Raw genomic sequence first — 18,066 nt, 5'->3', positions numbered from 1 at the left:
TTAAGGTGCCCTGATGTACCTCAGCACTACAGATTTACTCCAGAGGAACCAGTGACAAGGGCCTGCTCTAGTCAGCAGTGGGTGGGAGCACTGCAAGTCAAGCAGGAAAGGAACTGGAAAGGAATCAAAGCCATCCAAAGGAACTGGAGACCTAAGACTCAAAGGGTTCACTGAGAACAGAACAGTTGCTGAACATGACCTAGTCCTCAGTAAGCACTAAGCTTGAAAACAACTTTAAAAGAAAGGAAAAAAACGCCCACCACAGAACATTGCCTTCTGTGTGTCATAGATGAGGAAGTCAGAACACCCAGTCACCTGAGGATCCTGACTGGTGCTACCACTCTTTAGTAATTTTGTCACACTCAGAGCTTTCACACCTCCAGACTGTGTTTTAAGATTCCAGCAAAGTGAAAATATGGTTTTTGAGCTTCACATAATTAAAACGTCGCTATTGCTCTGCTCAACATTATCTTGTTTCCTGACTGTTTTTTAACCCAATGATAATTTAGTACTAAGTGTGAACAACTTTTCTCATCTGAAACAATGAAAATACAATACTTACTTATTGGCTGGCCAGCAGCAATTTGAAGTTTGAAAAGCACTCCCACAAAATCCAGCACAGACCTGGAGCTCAGCAACTACCCAGCTGCCCCTCTCCCTTCCTGCCCTCCCCAACAACACTGGTATTTTGGACTGGCTAACAAGCATTTGGCAATTTGGGAGGCTGTTCCTGAACCTATCAGAGTACTCTTTGCATTTTCTCAGTGCCAAATCAGGCCTGCTGTGCTCCTGACAGCCCTATGAGAGAGCCAAGTATCATCAACACTTCACAAATGGGCAAAAATAGCAGAAGATTCAAGAGTCCCAGCTACCAAACTCCAGTCCAGTTGAGAAGAGAAGGTTGTCATCCCCACACACAGACAATCTCTGGGATGGGAACGTGTGAGAACAGCTACAAGCAGTTGACAGCAATGTTAGAGCTTTTTACAAAGGGAGGAGAATGCTGCAGTGTATCCTGTGCACCAGAAGCCACCCAGTTACCCAATCAAAATATTTTCTGCTTAATGTCAGTTTTTAAAAGAGAAAAGCCATAAAACAGTAAAAAAATAAATACAAGGGAAGTCTATCCAAGCAGAGGTAGTAGATACACATATACACTCCCACATATATCTATCAGGCATATGACTAAATGAGGCAGAAAGGCTCATTATCAGCCCACGTGGGAGCAGAGAACAAACAATAACTAAGGGCAGTGCTGATCTCGGGGTTTTCTGTGGCTTTGGTAATTTCTTTCTTATCTACAATGATTACACAAAATCCCATTCAGTGTAAAGGCTTGAAGATTTCTTTCTGGAATAGGAGACGTGCTCCCTGCAGTAACCAAGGAGTGCTGTAACTCCCAGGTGTGCTCACACACCTTAGCTGGATGCCAAAAAGGAACATGAGTTGGGGTTGCTGGGTTATACAACTCACCTTTACCCTGAACAGGAAAGGACAGGATATGTGGCCTGACTATGAAATGAGGCAATGGATAACCCCCCTACCAATCCAGCCACTGTTTTCCTATTGAAAGCAGATATCAAGCACAGGTAGGTCAGAAGTTGCTCTCCCCAGTCACCATCTGGGTGAACTGGATGGAGGGAACACATAAAGATGTCTTTCAACTCCTGCAGTTGGGAAGCAGAAAAAGAACAAAAACAAACAAGCCTTTGCAATGCTGCAGAGATTCTGTTTGCAGTCCTGAGGAGATGAAGGCATGACCTAAATTCAGGGTTGTTTTTTCAAAGAAAAGCACGCTGTTAATAGGAGGGCATTTGTTTCTGATGCAAAAAGAAACACTTTTCAGTCCCAAGTGCTCTGGGAGGCTGGTTGGAGGTGGCTTTGCAAGCAAGTGAAAAAGAGATACCACACTGGCACACTCCCATGAGAAAAGACACTGAAATCAGCAGTAACCACTGCCACCATCAGAGGAGCAAGAACCTGAGGTGTGCCTGCACTGCAACACTCCAAACACCAACTCTGAGTTTTCACACAGCTCTTCTGCTGCCTGAGCTCAAAGTAGTTTTCAAGCCACAGCTGACTGACCCTTCCAAACTCCCTGATGGCATTTCCAGCTTCCAGGACAGGGAGGGGGGAAGGTTGCCTGGCTTGTCTGAAGCACATGGCAGGCCAGAAACTCTCAGTAGACACAACCCAGGACAGTGTTTGAACAACATCAGACCTCCCTGCTCACTGTAACAGAAGCAGTGGGGAGTTTAAATGCTTACCAAAGACATCAAGATGGATAAGATGGATTTTCCCCATCTTTTGGCCTACTTTTTTGCAGCATGGACAAAATTTGTCAACATGAAACGTCATCTGTTTGCCTTTATATATATAATATATATATATAAAAAATATACATATATATATTTATGAAGAAAACATTACCTGGAAAATTAACTGCTTGTGCAACTCAGGTACATGTTTAGAAGTGAAGAAGCATCAGGAGTTTTAGTGCTATCAACATTTCACTGCTCTTGGAAGTCCAGGAGACAAAAATACACCAGTGGTATCACACCACAGGGGCTCCAGGTATTCAGAGCACTGCTGTTTCCCTTCTGGCTCCCAGGCTGCTGCAGCAGAGCTCCAGCACCTCTGACTCAGTGGTATAAAACAGCAGCTCACAGTGTATAATCCTCAGCATTAAGATTATTCTACAGCCACGGGGATATGGCATAAAATAATTGCATTTGTAGAAATTCTCTCCTCCCAAGCCCTCTGAGACTGCAATCGCATGAATCACACGCTGCCTTCGTGACAAACATCACCAGGAAAGCTGGGGAGGAGAGCACAGGCCAAGAATACAGGAAATTCTAAAGGAGCTTTCTTTGAATGTTAAGGAATAATCAAACTGAAATAAATTCCTCAGCTGTCTGCCATTTGTTACGTGTTTAAAACACCAACCAACCCCCTCCAAAACCCAAGCCCACCACAAGCTCCAGCCTACAGGACTGTTGGTTACAGGAGAAAAACCTGTCATTTACTACTGCAGGGCAGGAGATCCAGAGCACCACAGCAAAAGTCTCTTCCAATTACTGTCAAAGCTTTTTTTAAGAAGAAAACAAAAAGCATGCAAAGCCATGAAGTAAGTGCCAATCTACCCTCATTTTTGCTCCTACAGCCAAATTACTTTATTTTTGCATTTACACTGGATGTGGGGTGGAGACAAAGGCTCCAACAGAGCACTCCTGAGTTTCAGGACTGACTTCTCTCCCACATTTGTTTCATGCATTTGAGCATTTCTGAACGTATGAACTGTTTGATAACGGATTGGCAGGCAGGGTTCAAGTCAGGAACAGCCTCAAAGCTTATTCAAAAGGACAAAGTATGAGTGGGATGGGAGAATAAAGCCCACAACAATGGACCTGTTCTGTGCAGCAAACTCCCAGCAGGCTGTTGGAGGCAATGGTAGTTCAGTGTATGCTGAATATACCAGAGACTCTCAGAATGGTTTGGGTTGGAAGGGACCTTAAATATCATCTTGTTCCAACCCCCTGCCATGGGCAGGGACACCTTCCACTAGCCCAGGTTGATCCAAGCCCCACCCAACCTGGCCTTGGACACTCCCAGGGATGGAGCAGCCACAGCTTCTCTGGGCAACCTGTGCCAGGGCCTCACCACCCTCACAGCCAAGAATTCCGTCCCAATATCCCATCTAACCCTGCCCTCTGGCAGTGGGAAGCCATTCCCCCTTGTCCTGTCCCTCCATCCCTTGTCCCAAGTCCCTCTCCAGCTCTCCTGGAGCCCCTTTAGGCACTGGAAGGGGCTCTCAGCTCTCCCTGGAGCCTTCTCTTCTCCAGGTGAACACTCCCAGCTCTCCCAGCCTGGCTCCAGAGCAGAGGGGCTCCAGCCCTGGGAGCATCTCCGTGGCCTCCTCCTCAGAGGGAGGTGAAAAGAGGGGCAAACCAGGATTCTTTCTAAATTCAAGGACAAACAAGAAATTATCCTTCAAGATCCTTAACATGTATACTCATTGAACAAGGATCAAACACCAACTATCTGCTTAAAACATACACAGCTTATTTAAAGGCTTTAGATATAAAAAGTGAAAACTTGAGGTGATTAAGAAACATTTGGCAAATCACTTTTCCTCAATCCCCAAGCTGTAACTGCAGTATTTCACACATGGCACATGCACACACACACACATTCCATATATATTTCAAATTGAAGGGGGAGGGAGGAGAAGGCAAAGCCCTGGCTGTGGCTTAAGAAAGCTATTTTTGAGAACAAAAATTAATTTTTAACTTCCTCACCACCACTGAAACTAGGTGCACATGAGCAGTGGAGCCAAGACTGTCATTTAGCAGGTGTTTTAAAAGGTTTCAGAGTGGAAAGTGCTTGTGCCTTCTGGGATAAGTAGGGGTGTTGGGAGAACATGGCTGGCAGATCTGACTATGCAGAACTGTCCATGCCAGGACACCTGAGCATCTTCATGACTATTTCTTGGTTTAAAAATGTGCTGCCAGTGCTCCAAGGCAGCATCATAAATTAGACATCAAGTTTTACCCCAATTTTACACTGTTATCCCTCTGATAAGGGACCCAGAAAGTGCCTTTCCTGCACCCTGTTTCTAGCTGCCTCCTCTGTCCTGCCTGGCCCAGAGACATTGCCAGTCTCCAGACAGACTCCTGATGCCTGAAAGTACAGTCAGAGAGAGCCCACACTGCCCAGGAAGAGCATGAAAATGTCTTCTGTATGATCACCTGACTCAGGAGCTGAATTCAATAATTCCTGCTACAACCCAGTGTCCTCAGACTAATCAAATGGCTTTTTCAAGACGTTCCCTCAGCCAGCCCTGACAAGGTGTGATATTGCTGTCTGAGGCAGGCAGAACACAAGCAGGACACAATTTGGGCAGCACAGCAGCTGTCAGACTGTCAGGTGCCAGTTTCCAGGTCTGCCTTCCTGCCCCAGGAACAGAGAAGGCACAAAAATGCAGGAGAAGTAAACACTGAACAGAACCCCCCACCCACCATCCACCACCTCCTGCTCCCACACCCTCCCCGTGCCCCAAATATCACGTTCTGGGCCAGAAAGCAGGTTCCTCCTCACCCTCCCTCAGTCTGGCCTTGCCAAAAAACCACCCAAACAGGAGATTTAAGAGCCCGGGAATAAAACTCTCCTTGCCAAAAAGTGATGAAAACAAATGATGTTTTACAGCTTAAATTAAGTTCCTGCGACAAATGGATGAGAAAAATTTTGCAAGGCTGGTTAATTACAACATGTAAAGCATTTAAGTGACACCTAAATCACATTTTACAACCTTGGACGAGCAAAGCAATCTCCCTCAGCGTACTCCCACCAAACATCCTACGTCATCAGGCTCTTGCAATGTGGTTTAGAACAAGCCAACCTGCACTGCTCCCCAGCTTCAGGCAAAGCTGCCTGTACCTGGTTCTTCCTTCCCAATAAAAAAGCATATTTCCACATTTCTGGCAGGATACTTTCCACCCAGGAACCTTTAAACCACTCACAACAGCTTGCATATTAGCACACTGAAAATAATTGCCACACGAGACACATTCTGCTCCTGATCATCATTGTGCAGATGATCTGTTTAGGCCTCCCCAAGGGCAGAAATTATCAATGAACCCTGTTGGGTTTATGGGTTTTTTTATGTTAACTTTTATTTCTAGACCTCTGAAAGAGCCAACATCCCCCTCTGGCTGGTTTCTAAACAAGGTGAACAGTAGTTTGCAAACACAAGGGGTTGTTTGTCCTCTTAAGCTGCTGGAACTTAGTCCCAGTAATTCCCAGTGTGGGCCAAATTCCCAGCCACTACCTCAGCGATGGAAAAAATGGAATAGCAATCACCTGCTCACCTGCTTTGTAGCAGGTGAACTGGATCTCTCACCTCCATGAGAGAGGCTCAAGAGCCATGCCTTGGTGGAAATCTCTTGCTAAAATGCAAGTAGAGGAAAAGCCAAATGCATGGATCTTGGTCTCCACTTTGGATACTCTAATTTGGATTCCAGGTTTTGCCACCTTGCTTCTGAAAAAGAACAAAGCTCCCTGGAAGACAGCACCTGAGACAAAACTGACTGAAGAAACCTCCATCTTCCTACCCCTCCTGCTGACCCCCCTCTCCTCTTTATTTTCATTATCCTTGATAAACCCCTTCCCCCGTGGCTCAGATGTCCTGCTCCAGGCAGCAGCAAGGAGAAGTTAAGCAATCTATACAATTCCACTGCTATTCCCAAGGCTCTGAGGAGCAGCTGTTGATTGATCAGATGGGCTGTTCAGTTCATTCTGCAGCAGCCAAGGACTTGTCCATACCACAGGAGGTTTATCCCATTAGCTACACTGACACATCCTCTTCCACAACCTGAAAACAGCTATTTCAAGACACGAGCACTTAAACCATCACTGCTCAACCTGGCTGAAAATGTGGAATGAGCTACACCTGATAGAAACTACCTTTAGGTGCAGATGCACCTACATGAGTTGTGTCAGTCTTGACCCCAGAGGTAAAAATACTCAGTGATTTCACTGACAGAGTCACACCAGGATGGGTTTTAAACATACTTGAGGCAGCAGAAATCCCAGGACCAGCAGTCAGCCTGCCTGCAGACCATATATACAGCACTTACACTTCATGCCCTAAACCATCAAGGCTTTGTTCAACCAGGGACTCTGCAAATCATGTTCTCTCCACTGCTGTTGAGAAGTGGATTTTTTTCCATGCTTGGTTTCACATCAAACAGTGCTCTGGAGGATGTTTTTGTCAGAGCAAAAGCCTCATCTTGTACTTGCCTAACCAGAGGAGCCCATTTGGGAGAGTCTGCTCACTGCAACAGGACATTTGTGCCCAACACAAGTGTGCACACGTACAGCTGCTTCCTTCAGGTGGGAAAGGAGGGGGGAAAAAAATCATTAAATAATCATTTAAAAATTAATAATCAAAGCTCCCTCCTATGGTCACCACAATTTAACAAGAAGTAGTGACAGACATAAGATGCTGCTGGATTTTAAAGGCAGTAGAGGTGAGTCAGTGCACACAGGGAGGAGATCTGACAGTGCAGTTTTCCAGAGGATACCAGCACGTTAAACACTGGCCTTCACTGGCAGGATTTCTGCCTCAGAGGAAGGGTCTGCAGGACATGTGGGCAATCAGAACAATGAACATATAAAACAACACACTGGACCCCTGGGCCAGGCCTGGCTGATGGTGTTAGACACCAGCTCTAAGTATTTTATTTGCATATAACAAAGATACAGCTGGTGAGCACTCAGGGCTGGGGAAAACCTTGTGCTCTTCTTCCACCAGAGGCCAACAGGCAGACCCCTTGGGACACAGCAATCCATCCAGCACAATCCATATATTGGTCTGCTGCTTTGGTCAACACAGAGATTCATTTCTCCCTGGGGTAACCACTTACCATATCAGAAAGGCCAATCAGTCTTAATGTTTCTCTCAAAAAAAAAAACAAGTCGATATCTTATTATCCTAAATTCTTGAAAAATGAAAAGATGCCATAATTAAGTGAGCCATGAGGACACAAGATAAATCAGCAGCAGAACAAAGATTAGCAACCATGAGCTCTGATGTTTTCTTGCTCTTTCTGTAATGCCCAATTACAGGACTGAAATATTTCTGGGAGATCCTGGTACCACAGGGCATGGAGACCAGGGGAGAAAAGAACAGCACTGGATTCTGTGCTATGTACCCAAGCCTCTCACATTAAAAAATAATAATCACAACTATGCCCATTTCCCTTTTCTCTCCCAAATACACTTCTCTCCCAAGCTAAGAATGCAGCCATGATTTAAAAAAAAAATAATTTTGTTAAGAAATCAAAGCCAAGACTCTCACAGGACATCCCAGCAGCTGAGGCTCAAAGAATCCTGACCAAGTACCAAGAAACCTCTGGGGAATTCGTCCAGGACTCTCGTTTCTCTCGACCCTGGCTTTCCTCTTGGAAAAAATAAACAAAACGAACTAACCTGTCCTCAAAGCTTTCACTTTGTCAGTTTTTATGTAACACACTTATATTATCAATCCCCAAAGGCTCCACTGACACCTCAAGTTACTCACACACACAATGGTAAGACCAAAACCAGCACTGTCCCCTCCAGTTCCCTCATGCAGCTGCTCCTCCCAACATTTTCCAAGCCAGGTGTCTCCTCTGCACAACAAAGCCCATTTTCCTCAACTCAGGAGAGAACTTGCAATAGGATTTTCTTGAGGCAATTCAGAAGGCAGCTACAGCATAATGCAGCCTATTTAAGGAGACTTTGCTGAAGTCAAATTTAATAATTTAGGAGATTTAAGAGCAGTACACGTTCCAAAAGAGCCCATGTTGCCTAGACACTGTGTGCTTTTAGCTGCTGCCCCCGATTCACTAGACCAGGCTTGATGTTGCAAGGACAAAGGTTTTCCTCTTTTGAGAACATTTATCAGCAGATAATGAGAAATTAGAATTCCAATTCACTCAAACGCCAACCATTGAAGTTTGGCTTTCAAGCAGCAAAAAAAAAAAAAAAAAAAAAAAGAGTACTTACACGTCAGTAATTTTGTTAGCTTGGAATATTGAAATAAAAAGCACTGCTAAGCAAAAAAAAAAAAAAAAAAGCAAAAAGAAAGCTGGAAATTGTACTGGGTTGAACTTTGAAGATTCATTTTTTGGACCTCTTTTCATTTTGTAGAATCCACTGAGAGAAGCACCATGACAAGAGAGTGCACAGTGCCCTTGGGGAGAGGGATGGGGCTGGAGACCCTGCTCTGCTTGGAGGCTGCTGAGAAATCCTGCAGAGGAACCCAAACTCCTTTCTTATGCTTTAACTCTTGCAAAGTGGCCTTTTCATACACACCAAGGGAAAGCAGAAAGAGAAGCAGCCCAACCCCACTCCTCCCACACCCCCAAACTACAACAAAAATGGACCTACCACCTCCTACACAAACCCTCAAGAACAGCCCTGTCAGTGAGAAGAGCCCAGGGTGACATTTCATTTCTCGCTGCAGAAGCCCTAATCCTTCTTCACTTGCCAACAAAACACCCTCCCAACACACCTGCTTGTGTTCCCACACCCAGATCCAACAGCCCCCTGTAAACACAGCAGAAATCACTCCCCAAAACTTCAGTGGGATTCAATCCTGATGGTTTTGTCATATTTTGTAACACAAACATAACTCAAGTCCCCATGACCGAGAGAGTCACCAATGCCACCACACCACAGCCACTTCTTCCCCTCTGGTTTTGCTTTGCTGTTATTAAATACATGGCAATGACCTTGTCTCCATTTGCTCTACACAAACATCTACTCCTCCAACTGTGGAGGGGTTGTGCTTGGCAGGCTGAGCACAACACACTTGGGTGGTTCGCTCTCTTTTTAAAAATTATCAACTCTCTTCTTAAAAACTATCAGCTCCCCATGTGTCAGATGGCAAGTTTAATTTAGTAGGCCAGGAAATCACTCAGACTTGGAAAATCACTGCAATCTGGTGTAGATCTAACTCAGCAAGTCCACCCAACATGCAGGGCTGTTAATGCTCCAGAGCAGTTCCCTCCTTGGGCAGCTCTTGCCAGCAGCTGTGTCTACAGTAAGAACTAAAGTGTATGTGACCTTTTAATTTTCTTATTTCTTCCCAGCAACAGCCTAGAATATTTCCTCTACTACTGAGGATTTGCTACATGATCATCAACACAATCAGGAGTGAGCAGAGCAAACACAGATCTCCAGCATCAGAATAAAGAGGCAAGCAGGAGCTTTTTCATGTTCTGTCTGTGCTGCACTAAGTATGGTGGAATATAAAGACTGGGACTGGTAACAGGGCAGTGTCTCTGTGCCAGTCAATTAATGCCTGGTATCACTATGGATTTGTTTGTGGGCAATGCAGGCATTTGTCTGCTAGACATTCTTGGTAAAAGACACAGAGGCCATTAAAAAGCACCAAAAAAATACAACAAAAAAAAACTATAGGAAGGAAAAATTAAACAAGCAAACACCTCACAAGGTGCACAATGCTCCCAAGAGACCCTGCAGGCTCAGTGACAGGGGTCCCATGTTCAAGTGAAACACACCACGAGCACACAAAGTTCTCAGTGCAAATACAAGTGAAAACTCATGCCATGGGGTTTTCAATTAAATGCAGTTCAGAAGGACCTGAAAAATTTAAACAGACTTTTTAAAATTTTCCATCATCTCACACAAGTGAGAGAAACATGGCTTAGAAAGCAGTTTATCAGGGAGACATGTTCTGCTGTGGCATCAGACACCTTTCCAAAGACCATCAGGGACTATTTGTAGATGCTGTCAATGTCCTCCAGCTCACCAAAGGAAATGGTTTCTTTAAGCAATCCCAACACAAGAGATACTCTCAAAAATGAAAGGTTAGGATGCAATATTCCAAATCCACAACTATCCTAAAGGGAATGAAAAATCTCTGCACAAAAATGTAGAGCAACCTGGCCCTGACCCAGCAAAGCACTTTAACGTTCAACTGCTTCCCCTTGGACTTCAGAGGGACAGTTTACATACCCACAGCTAGTTCATGTCACAGGGCTTTGCTGGCTTGTGATGAAATAGCTCAAAAATGCTCGAGAGCCCACCCATAGTTCAGCCTCACCTTGCAAAACAGGGGCTCTCCTTGACCATAACCTCACACAAAACAAAAACAGGAACAGGACACTGACTGGAGCCAAAGCATGTCAGTTTGGCACAGATTTTCCAGCTGCAGATGATTTCTCTTGCTGGAGGAGAGGGCACATTCCAAAACGAGGAAGATGGAAAGGGTGAAGTCTGCAGGCAGCAGCTGCTCCAGCACTGCACTGTGTGGGAAGATCTCACTGCCTGTGCACAACTCACCCTCTGAAGGTCTGCTCAGCAAAACTGGGCCCTGGGATGAGCCCTCCCCAGTGAGACTCTGTGGGGGACACAGGCACAGGGTGTCCCAGCTCTGCTGAGGGATGGAGGATTCTCCAAAGGAACGCTGCCTTTCACTCATGGCATGTTGCTCCACCACCACCAGCTGCCCCGGGGGTCATTCCTGATGCAAAGGAGCTGAAATGGGGCTGGTTCTTATCTGGGGAGGTTTATTTTGCTTCATTATTAGTAACAGCTTATGCAAAATGTTCCACAACAAGTTCTTCCTCCACCACCTGCTGGGAGCTGTCCGTGAGCAGACAGGCAGGGCATGGAGCATGAATGTAGGGATCCATTCATCTGTCCCAGCATGAGGTGAAATACTCCCAAACACACACACAGAGGGGTGCTGGCTTCTGAGGCTTTGCAGTGCCTTTACTGCTCTTGCTGTATTAAAGTTTAATTACTTTTTAACTTAGATATTTACACAGAACATAAACTGTTCAGAAGGGTAACTGTCAACCAGCCAAGACCTCTCTGGCAGGACTCTGGGGTCATATTTTACTCTTGTGGTGATTGCAGCTCTGGCACAGACCTGTTTCAGTTCTGTAAAATTATGTCTATATATGTTTGATCCCTTCGGGGAGACTGCCAAAGCACCAAGATTAATTAGCAACTTACCTAAAATACACTCTCTATTAGATAGATCTTAAAGGGTTCCTTGTCACAGACAGCTTTATAAAAACACATTCTGAAATACTAATGAATCTATATGACATAAGATGACATTTTGAACTCTGTCTCAGTGCCCATTCTCATCTCCACACTAAGTAAAATGAGTTTTATTCGTTTCATGACAGCTCTGCACTTACATCAGCTCTGCAGAGTTCCAGCCAAATCACAGAAAATAAACTCACTTGATGGACAAATACAGCCTCATTATGCTCCCAGCTACTGCAACATCCTCAATCAATACAGCTCTGAATGTAAATAAGAAGACAGGAATGTATTCAAACTGATGTGTGACCACAGTGCAAAAGTAATTGCAGAGGCTCTTAGCAATTGTGTTGATGTGTACATTGCCAGTGCCTTTCCCAAAGGAAAAGAACAAGGGACAGATATCAAATCATTTGGTAAATCCTAGGAAAAAGTTACAGTAGAAGAGGTTTAAGTGTCTGCCACAAGCGAGATGGGGACACCACCTTACTCCTGGTAGCAGTGGTGTTTCATTTACCAGTTCTCCTTTCCAAACTGGTTCCAGTTCCACTGGCCAACAAAAGCTGGACTTCTCAGGGAACAGCACGGTTGTTCCAGGCCAGGCTTCCAGAGAGGCTGTGCTTCAGCCTGTTTCCAGTTTGGAACTGGCAGGTGGATGGATATGCCCTTGCCTGAAGGATCCTGCATCAGCTGTGAGCTGGGTACTGCAATGCAACCAGCCCCACATTTTCCCTCTTCACCTGATCCTCAGACTTGCAGAGGGAGTTTTTAGGGTAGGAGCATGAGTTCATGGACTCATCCAGTCCTCATGTATGAGAGTGGGGGGGCACTGCAGACAGAACCTCACCACAACTACCAGTGCAGGCATTTGTGCTGCAACAGCACCAGAGGGACAGCCCAGGACTGCACAATTACAGAATTAGATGTTACTGTAGCTCTGCTCATCAGACCGATACAGCTAAAAATAAACCAGGAAGACATTCCTCACCTAAGGCTCAGGAGGGTTCTGGTATGTAGCTGAGTCACACAATAATCATTAAATTAAACACATCTTGATCCCTGGTTTATGCTCCATCAGCACAAACCAAAAAACCAAGCTTTTGTGCATATTGAAAAAAGCAACACTGCACCCACCGAAACAAGGCACAGGGAAGTAATTTGAAGGTCAAGGACTCCTGAAAAACAATTGCAGTAGTAAGAATGAATTGAATTAAGAAAGGAGGAAGTGAGGACAAGTTCACATACACTTTTTTTTCCAAACAGAATTTGAGAGAATGTGTTTAGTGCTTGTGGAAGACGTGGCTGACAGCAACATCCTTTGTCAAGGAAACAGCACAAGCCTCCCCCACCTGTGAGCACCACGCACGTTCTGCTGGCTAATTGCAAGGCTTTGCACTGCCAATGGGATCATCTGTGCCAGACACTTATCACAGCTCATTAGCAACAGGACAACCCAAAGGGATAACACAGGTTCCATTTGTGATGACTTGTCATTTTCCCACACCAGTCTCATCTCTGAGGACTCTCATCCCCAGCTGTCGTTGGTATCTGAGCCACCCTGAGCACCTCTGTGTGTGCAGGAATGTGTGTGGGTGCTGCATTCTAGAAATGTCAGCTACACTCTACTCAGGTGTGAGCACCTTGCTGGTAAGAGAAAGCTCTCAGATCTGCCTGTATGTACCAAAAGGTTGTGGTGTGTGCACTGGCTCCATTTTCCTACCACTGAAGACATTCCTGCTGGCCATTACAGCAAGGACAAGGTCAGATTCTCAGGACCTCAGTCCACAGAACCACATCCTGGATTAGGTTGCACAAAACTGTCATTCTTTACCACCTTCTTTCTTTTTTTTTTACTTTAACTTGTAGCACTTCCCCCACACTAAAGGTCCTCTTGAAAAGCTTCACAGCAGCTGCTTACAATCGAGTGATTTCAAATAGTTTCTAGTCACTTCTTTTTAAGTAGACAACAGTGCAAGGACACAAGGCAGGCAGGAGGCAGGCCAGACTCTGAGAAGACAGTGCAGCTTTAAGTTATAAGTCTGAGTTTGTATAAGTTCAAGTGTGGTTTAACTTATACATATGGAAAGGCAAGGATCAAAAAGAGTTTGAGAAAAAGATCCTGACAGCTACTGTAGAAAAAAAAAAACAAAACAAAAGAAAAAAAAAACAGAAACCAAATTAAAAAAAAAACACCCTAGATTGCCACAAACCCCACCAGGTTTCTCAGTTCAATAAATGAATGACATCCAAACATTAGTATGTTCATTTTTTTAAACCCTGAAGCATTTTAACTTACACAGAGGCATGTCTGGGACTTGAGCTCCACACTTCAAAAAATGCAGAGTTTGAAACCAGGCCAGCCAACAGGTAACATTGGGCATTCAGAGCTGCCAGGGTCACAGGGCATCTGAAGTGGCAGAATATGATTCATGGAGTCCTGCAGTCATTGTGGTCTCACAAGAGGTGAGAAATCCAGCCCAGATGCATGAGCTGCCTGAAACAAGGTGGTTTTGCAGGTCCATTGTCACACAGATCCTCACCTTGTAGCTTCTGATATATAGGTTTAAACGGGTCCTAAATGAATTCAGTGTGGGATGACAACCCCCCTTCCCTGGTCAAGCACTCCTTGCCTCTGTTCCCCCACTCACAAATGACACCAATCTCTCCACCTCTTTCCTTTTCCAGGGAAACTTCTGTATTACTGTCTCCTGCAGGTATCTGAGCTCCAGGAGTAAAATCAGAGGAGCAGAACTTGGCCACGTGCACAAGCTCCAGTCTCCAGTTCGGTCTCAGGAAGACCATTGCAAATTCACCTTTCCAGTTTAAAACTTGTTATACAGGTTGAGCTTAGTGCTAAGAAAACATACCAACCCAAACACTGGGAGCCACACTTAAAACTGCCTTAAGAGCTCTCACCCCTCAAAGTGCTGTTCGTTTTATCTCACAAATTAACTTCAACATGGAGCTGAACAACCTCCCAGCTGCTTTAGGCACGTAGGAGCAGTGGCAGAGGGAAAGGGCTGACCATGTCAGTCACACTGTGTAAAGTTTTTATGCTAAAGCTTCCTTTTTTCAAAGTTCTGCATCAAGATACACCCTTTGGATATCTCCAAAATACCCTCCTCTGCAGCAATCCCCCAGGCCAAAGAAATGCACCTCCCAGAAAGACGTGCAACACCCATCCAACAGCTACAGACACCTCTGTCTTTACAGGCACAGCGCTGCTGCTGAGGGTTTGATGTTCTCCAGGTTCTAGAGGTGAGCAGCTGAGGGAGACAGGATGCACAGAAAGGCTGCAGCAGTGCAGGACCCAGTTGCCAAAGTCAACAGTGACAACCAAGAGTCCACAGACAACCTCTGCTTTCCAATATTCTCGCACTGACTTCACAGAAGCCACAGTTTCACGTTAATGAGCACTGCCTCTGAAGAAATAAATCACAGCTTTCACCCAGCCACTCCTGCCCTGAACTGACTGTCCCTGTGCCCTGAGCAAGACCAGTGAATTGATTAAAGTTAACTTTAACACAGCAAAAGGTGTGGGGGGAAAGTATGTGTGAAAGAGGAAGGTTAAGTTTTCAGCCAAATCATCCTTGTGACCATTTTGTGACGTAAATGCACGAACACCTGGGCAGCAGGCAGACAGTGAGGTCCCCAGGGCCAGGACAAACAGCTGGGGCTGGAGAGGCCAGACTGCTTCTCTCCAAGCCAGTGCCAGCTGAGCAGCATCTGAACAGCTCCTGCATTTCCTAGAGGAGCCTCTCTCAGTTACAACTGCCCAGAAATTGAGTTTGACAGACCTGCAGCAGCCAACAACAGAAGGCACAGGAACAACGTTGCACACACAGTTCAGGTTTACTACTTCTTGACAAGAGCCCAGGCAGGTCCAGGCCTCGCTGTACACTGTGCTCTGCAAATCACCTCAGCCAAGCTGTCCAGGGTGATCACTCAGTGATCAAGTTTGACTTTGTACTAGAGGTCCCAGCAAGAGCACAGCCCCCTGAAGTAGAAGCTGGGCAGGTATGCCAGTGGCCACAAGATCTTGCCTTAAAAGCCCTAAAAACTTAGGGACCAGTCTGGCTGAGAGGAGACGTAACCAAGACCCCCTGACTCCACGCTGCTCCCACAAAGCCCAGGCATATGGGGTGAGGAGGAAGGAACACCCCCCTTACATCTTCTTCATGAACCGCTTTTCTTTTTGCTCCTAACTACCTAAACAACCTGAAGGTGCATCTCCTTCTCCCCCAGGCTGGCTGGGACAGTGGCCAGCAGCCCCAGGGTTCATAACCAGGCCAACAGGAGACACCTGCCCAGAGCTGAGCCTCCACCTCCCCGTGCAGAGCACGGCTCTCCCCACCCGGCACGGCCCCGAGGACGCCCTGCCAAAGGGATCTGCAGAGCCAAGGCAGGATCCCAGTGGGATTAGCTGTCCATACAGATGCAGCAGGCACAGCCAGAACGATCAGCACTGATAACAGGACTGTAGGAAGGGACATTAAACCTCCCGTCCCTGGGACTAAGCTACTTTAATGACCAGAAGCCAATATTCAGGGCTGACAATGGGAGACTAGCCCACTTGCCCTTCAACCATCAGGGTTGGCCAAATTCAGGGTATCATGAGATCTTTGGTGTCTTCAGGACTCTGAGTTAGGACAGCCCTTCTGGTATTTGAGTCTCTCCACCTCATTCCTCCAGAGGCTGCCAGGGAGAAGTTAAGCCCCTGCTTTACCCACACCACTTTGCCACATACACCCACCTAGCCTGAGTCCTACCCTACCCTTTGGGACACCACCAAAGCACATTTGCACTGAGAATCAGTAGGAAAATTTAACTGAAGACCTGTCAAATCAGACATTTGACAACAGGAAGCCAGAATTCCTGAAAAGGAAGCAGTGTGCAAGAAATGTAGAGCTGCAACTCCAGGCTCCACAGGCTTTGCAGAGCTCACCCTCCACAGTGCCTGTTTGAACAGCAGTATATCCATGTTCTGTACCCAGCTCCCACACACACCACACGTCCTCCCCTACTCCTCCCACCCACAGATAAACAGGCTCTGCAAACAAAGCTTGAGCAGATAACTGTGGAAGCCCTGGAAGAAGGACAGTTCTGTTCCCTGTGGAGAAGCAAAGATACCCACATAATGAAGCTGTCTGCTTAGGATGCTCTTCTGGTCTCTTGAGGATGGGATCAATTATGTGCCTTACAATTAATTTGTTTGTTATTTGTGTAACACATCCTTATTTCTATCCACTGAAATTATTAATAGCTTAATTCACTCTTTTTTTCCCCTTTAAATCAAAGCCATTCCTGTTGGGTAAAACAATCTAAAATGCAATTTACACTGACAATGTAAAGCAGCCCCACTGTAAATACATACCTACCCCTTCACATTCCCTCCAATGGTCAGAAACAATAAAATAGCTATTTATGAAACAGAAAGATCAATCCAGGATGCACTCCTGCAGGGGACAGACACAGGGTACAGCTGGGGGGTGGGAAAGTGTGAGACAGTGCTACTGGCCTAAAGGGGTTTTGGTTATTAACAGTGTAGAAGGCCCCCCCACTGCAGGGAAAATCCAGACAGGCCTCATTCCCTGCTCCAGCAACACTGAGCTGTGCACTCACCCTGCAATGTTTTATTGATAAGGCTCCACTAATTTTGTGTTAGTCAGGCACATGCAATCAACCATCAAAAATCGGATCTGTGGTACAGGTGGTTTTAAACTAAACACAGCAGCACATGGCCTAGAAAATGCAGGACAGCTGGCAAGGCACAGGCCAGGCTCTGGAACCTGACCTCAGGGTAGCACGGGGAGGGCAGGGATTACAACATGCTCCATTTACACAGAGGAACATCTTCCCAAGAAGGAAGTAATCAAGGAATAAGCAATTGGAGTCAACCCCCACCACAATCAGGCCTCGACAGGCAGTTCTGAAAGGAGGTGCTACCAAAGGACCCCCGTGACTGTAAATATATAAGGCACTTCCACGACTTCAGTCACACACCTGAAGCAGCAAGGCAGTATTTGCCAAGGTTCCTCCCCCCATGGAAGCCACTTCCAAAACTGGGCAGCCCTAGAGACATATAATAAGCATATTAAGAACCATCTGAGCTGCCATGATGAAGTGACTCCTCTGATTGACTGTTTAATACAGCTTTGTGTGTTTACTTTCATTCTTACCTGTTGATGTTGCCTGGCTGCTGCTGTGATAAACTCGACAAGAGTGTCTACTAATGGCTTACACATGATCTGTAACAAAGACAGAGTCTCTTATTAATGGTTTGCTGACAGACAGGTTTGTTTTTCAAGTAAAACAGTCTATATTTTACACAGCTTCTTGAGTAAGAAGAAAATGCCACGAGAAAGAGATCAGCAACAGCTTATTAGAAAATTAACAGCTTTGCTCACACCAGCCCTGGGAGAAATCTTGATCACAACAAAAATCAGCAGCAAAAGTCTTCACTTGGAAAAATGAGGCATTTCACCTCCTGTGTTCTGCCTG

The 18,066-nt window shown here is 45.7% G+C and overlaps 1 protein-coding gene across 1 annotated transcript in view; it reads right to left on the bottom strand.

The window, feature by feature from the left end:
* Window positions 1-18,066, bottom strand: part of MYBBP1A (MYB binding protein 1a) — a 55,950-nt gene that overhangs the window by 16,082 nt on the left and 21,802 nt on the right. Inside the window, exon 23 of the mRNA XM_051809279.1 lies at window positions 17,745-17,813. Within this exon, the coding sequence (XP_051665239.1) occupies window positions 17,745-17,813 (69 nt within the window). The remainder of the gene's footprint in view (window positions 1-17,744; window positions 17,814-18,066) is intronic.

This window comes from Manacus candei, unplaced genomic scaffold, assembly GCF_025592945.1.
Source record: "Manacus candei isolate 608988 ecotype Guabito, Panama unplaced genomic scaffold, ASM2559294v1 h1tg000076l, whole genome shotgun sequence".
NCBI lineage: Eukaryota > Metazoa > Chordata > Aves > Passeriformes > Pipridae > Manacus > Manacus candei.
The sequence above is the reverse complement of the archived record's forward strand: the minus strand, read 5'-3'. Positions and strand labels throughout refer to the sequence as shown.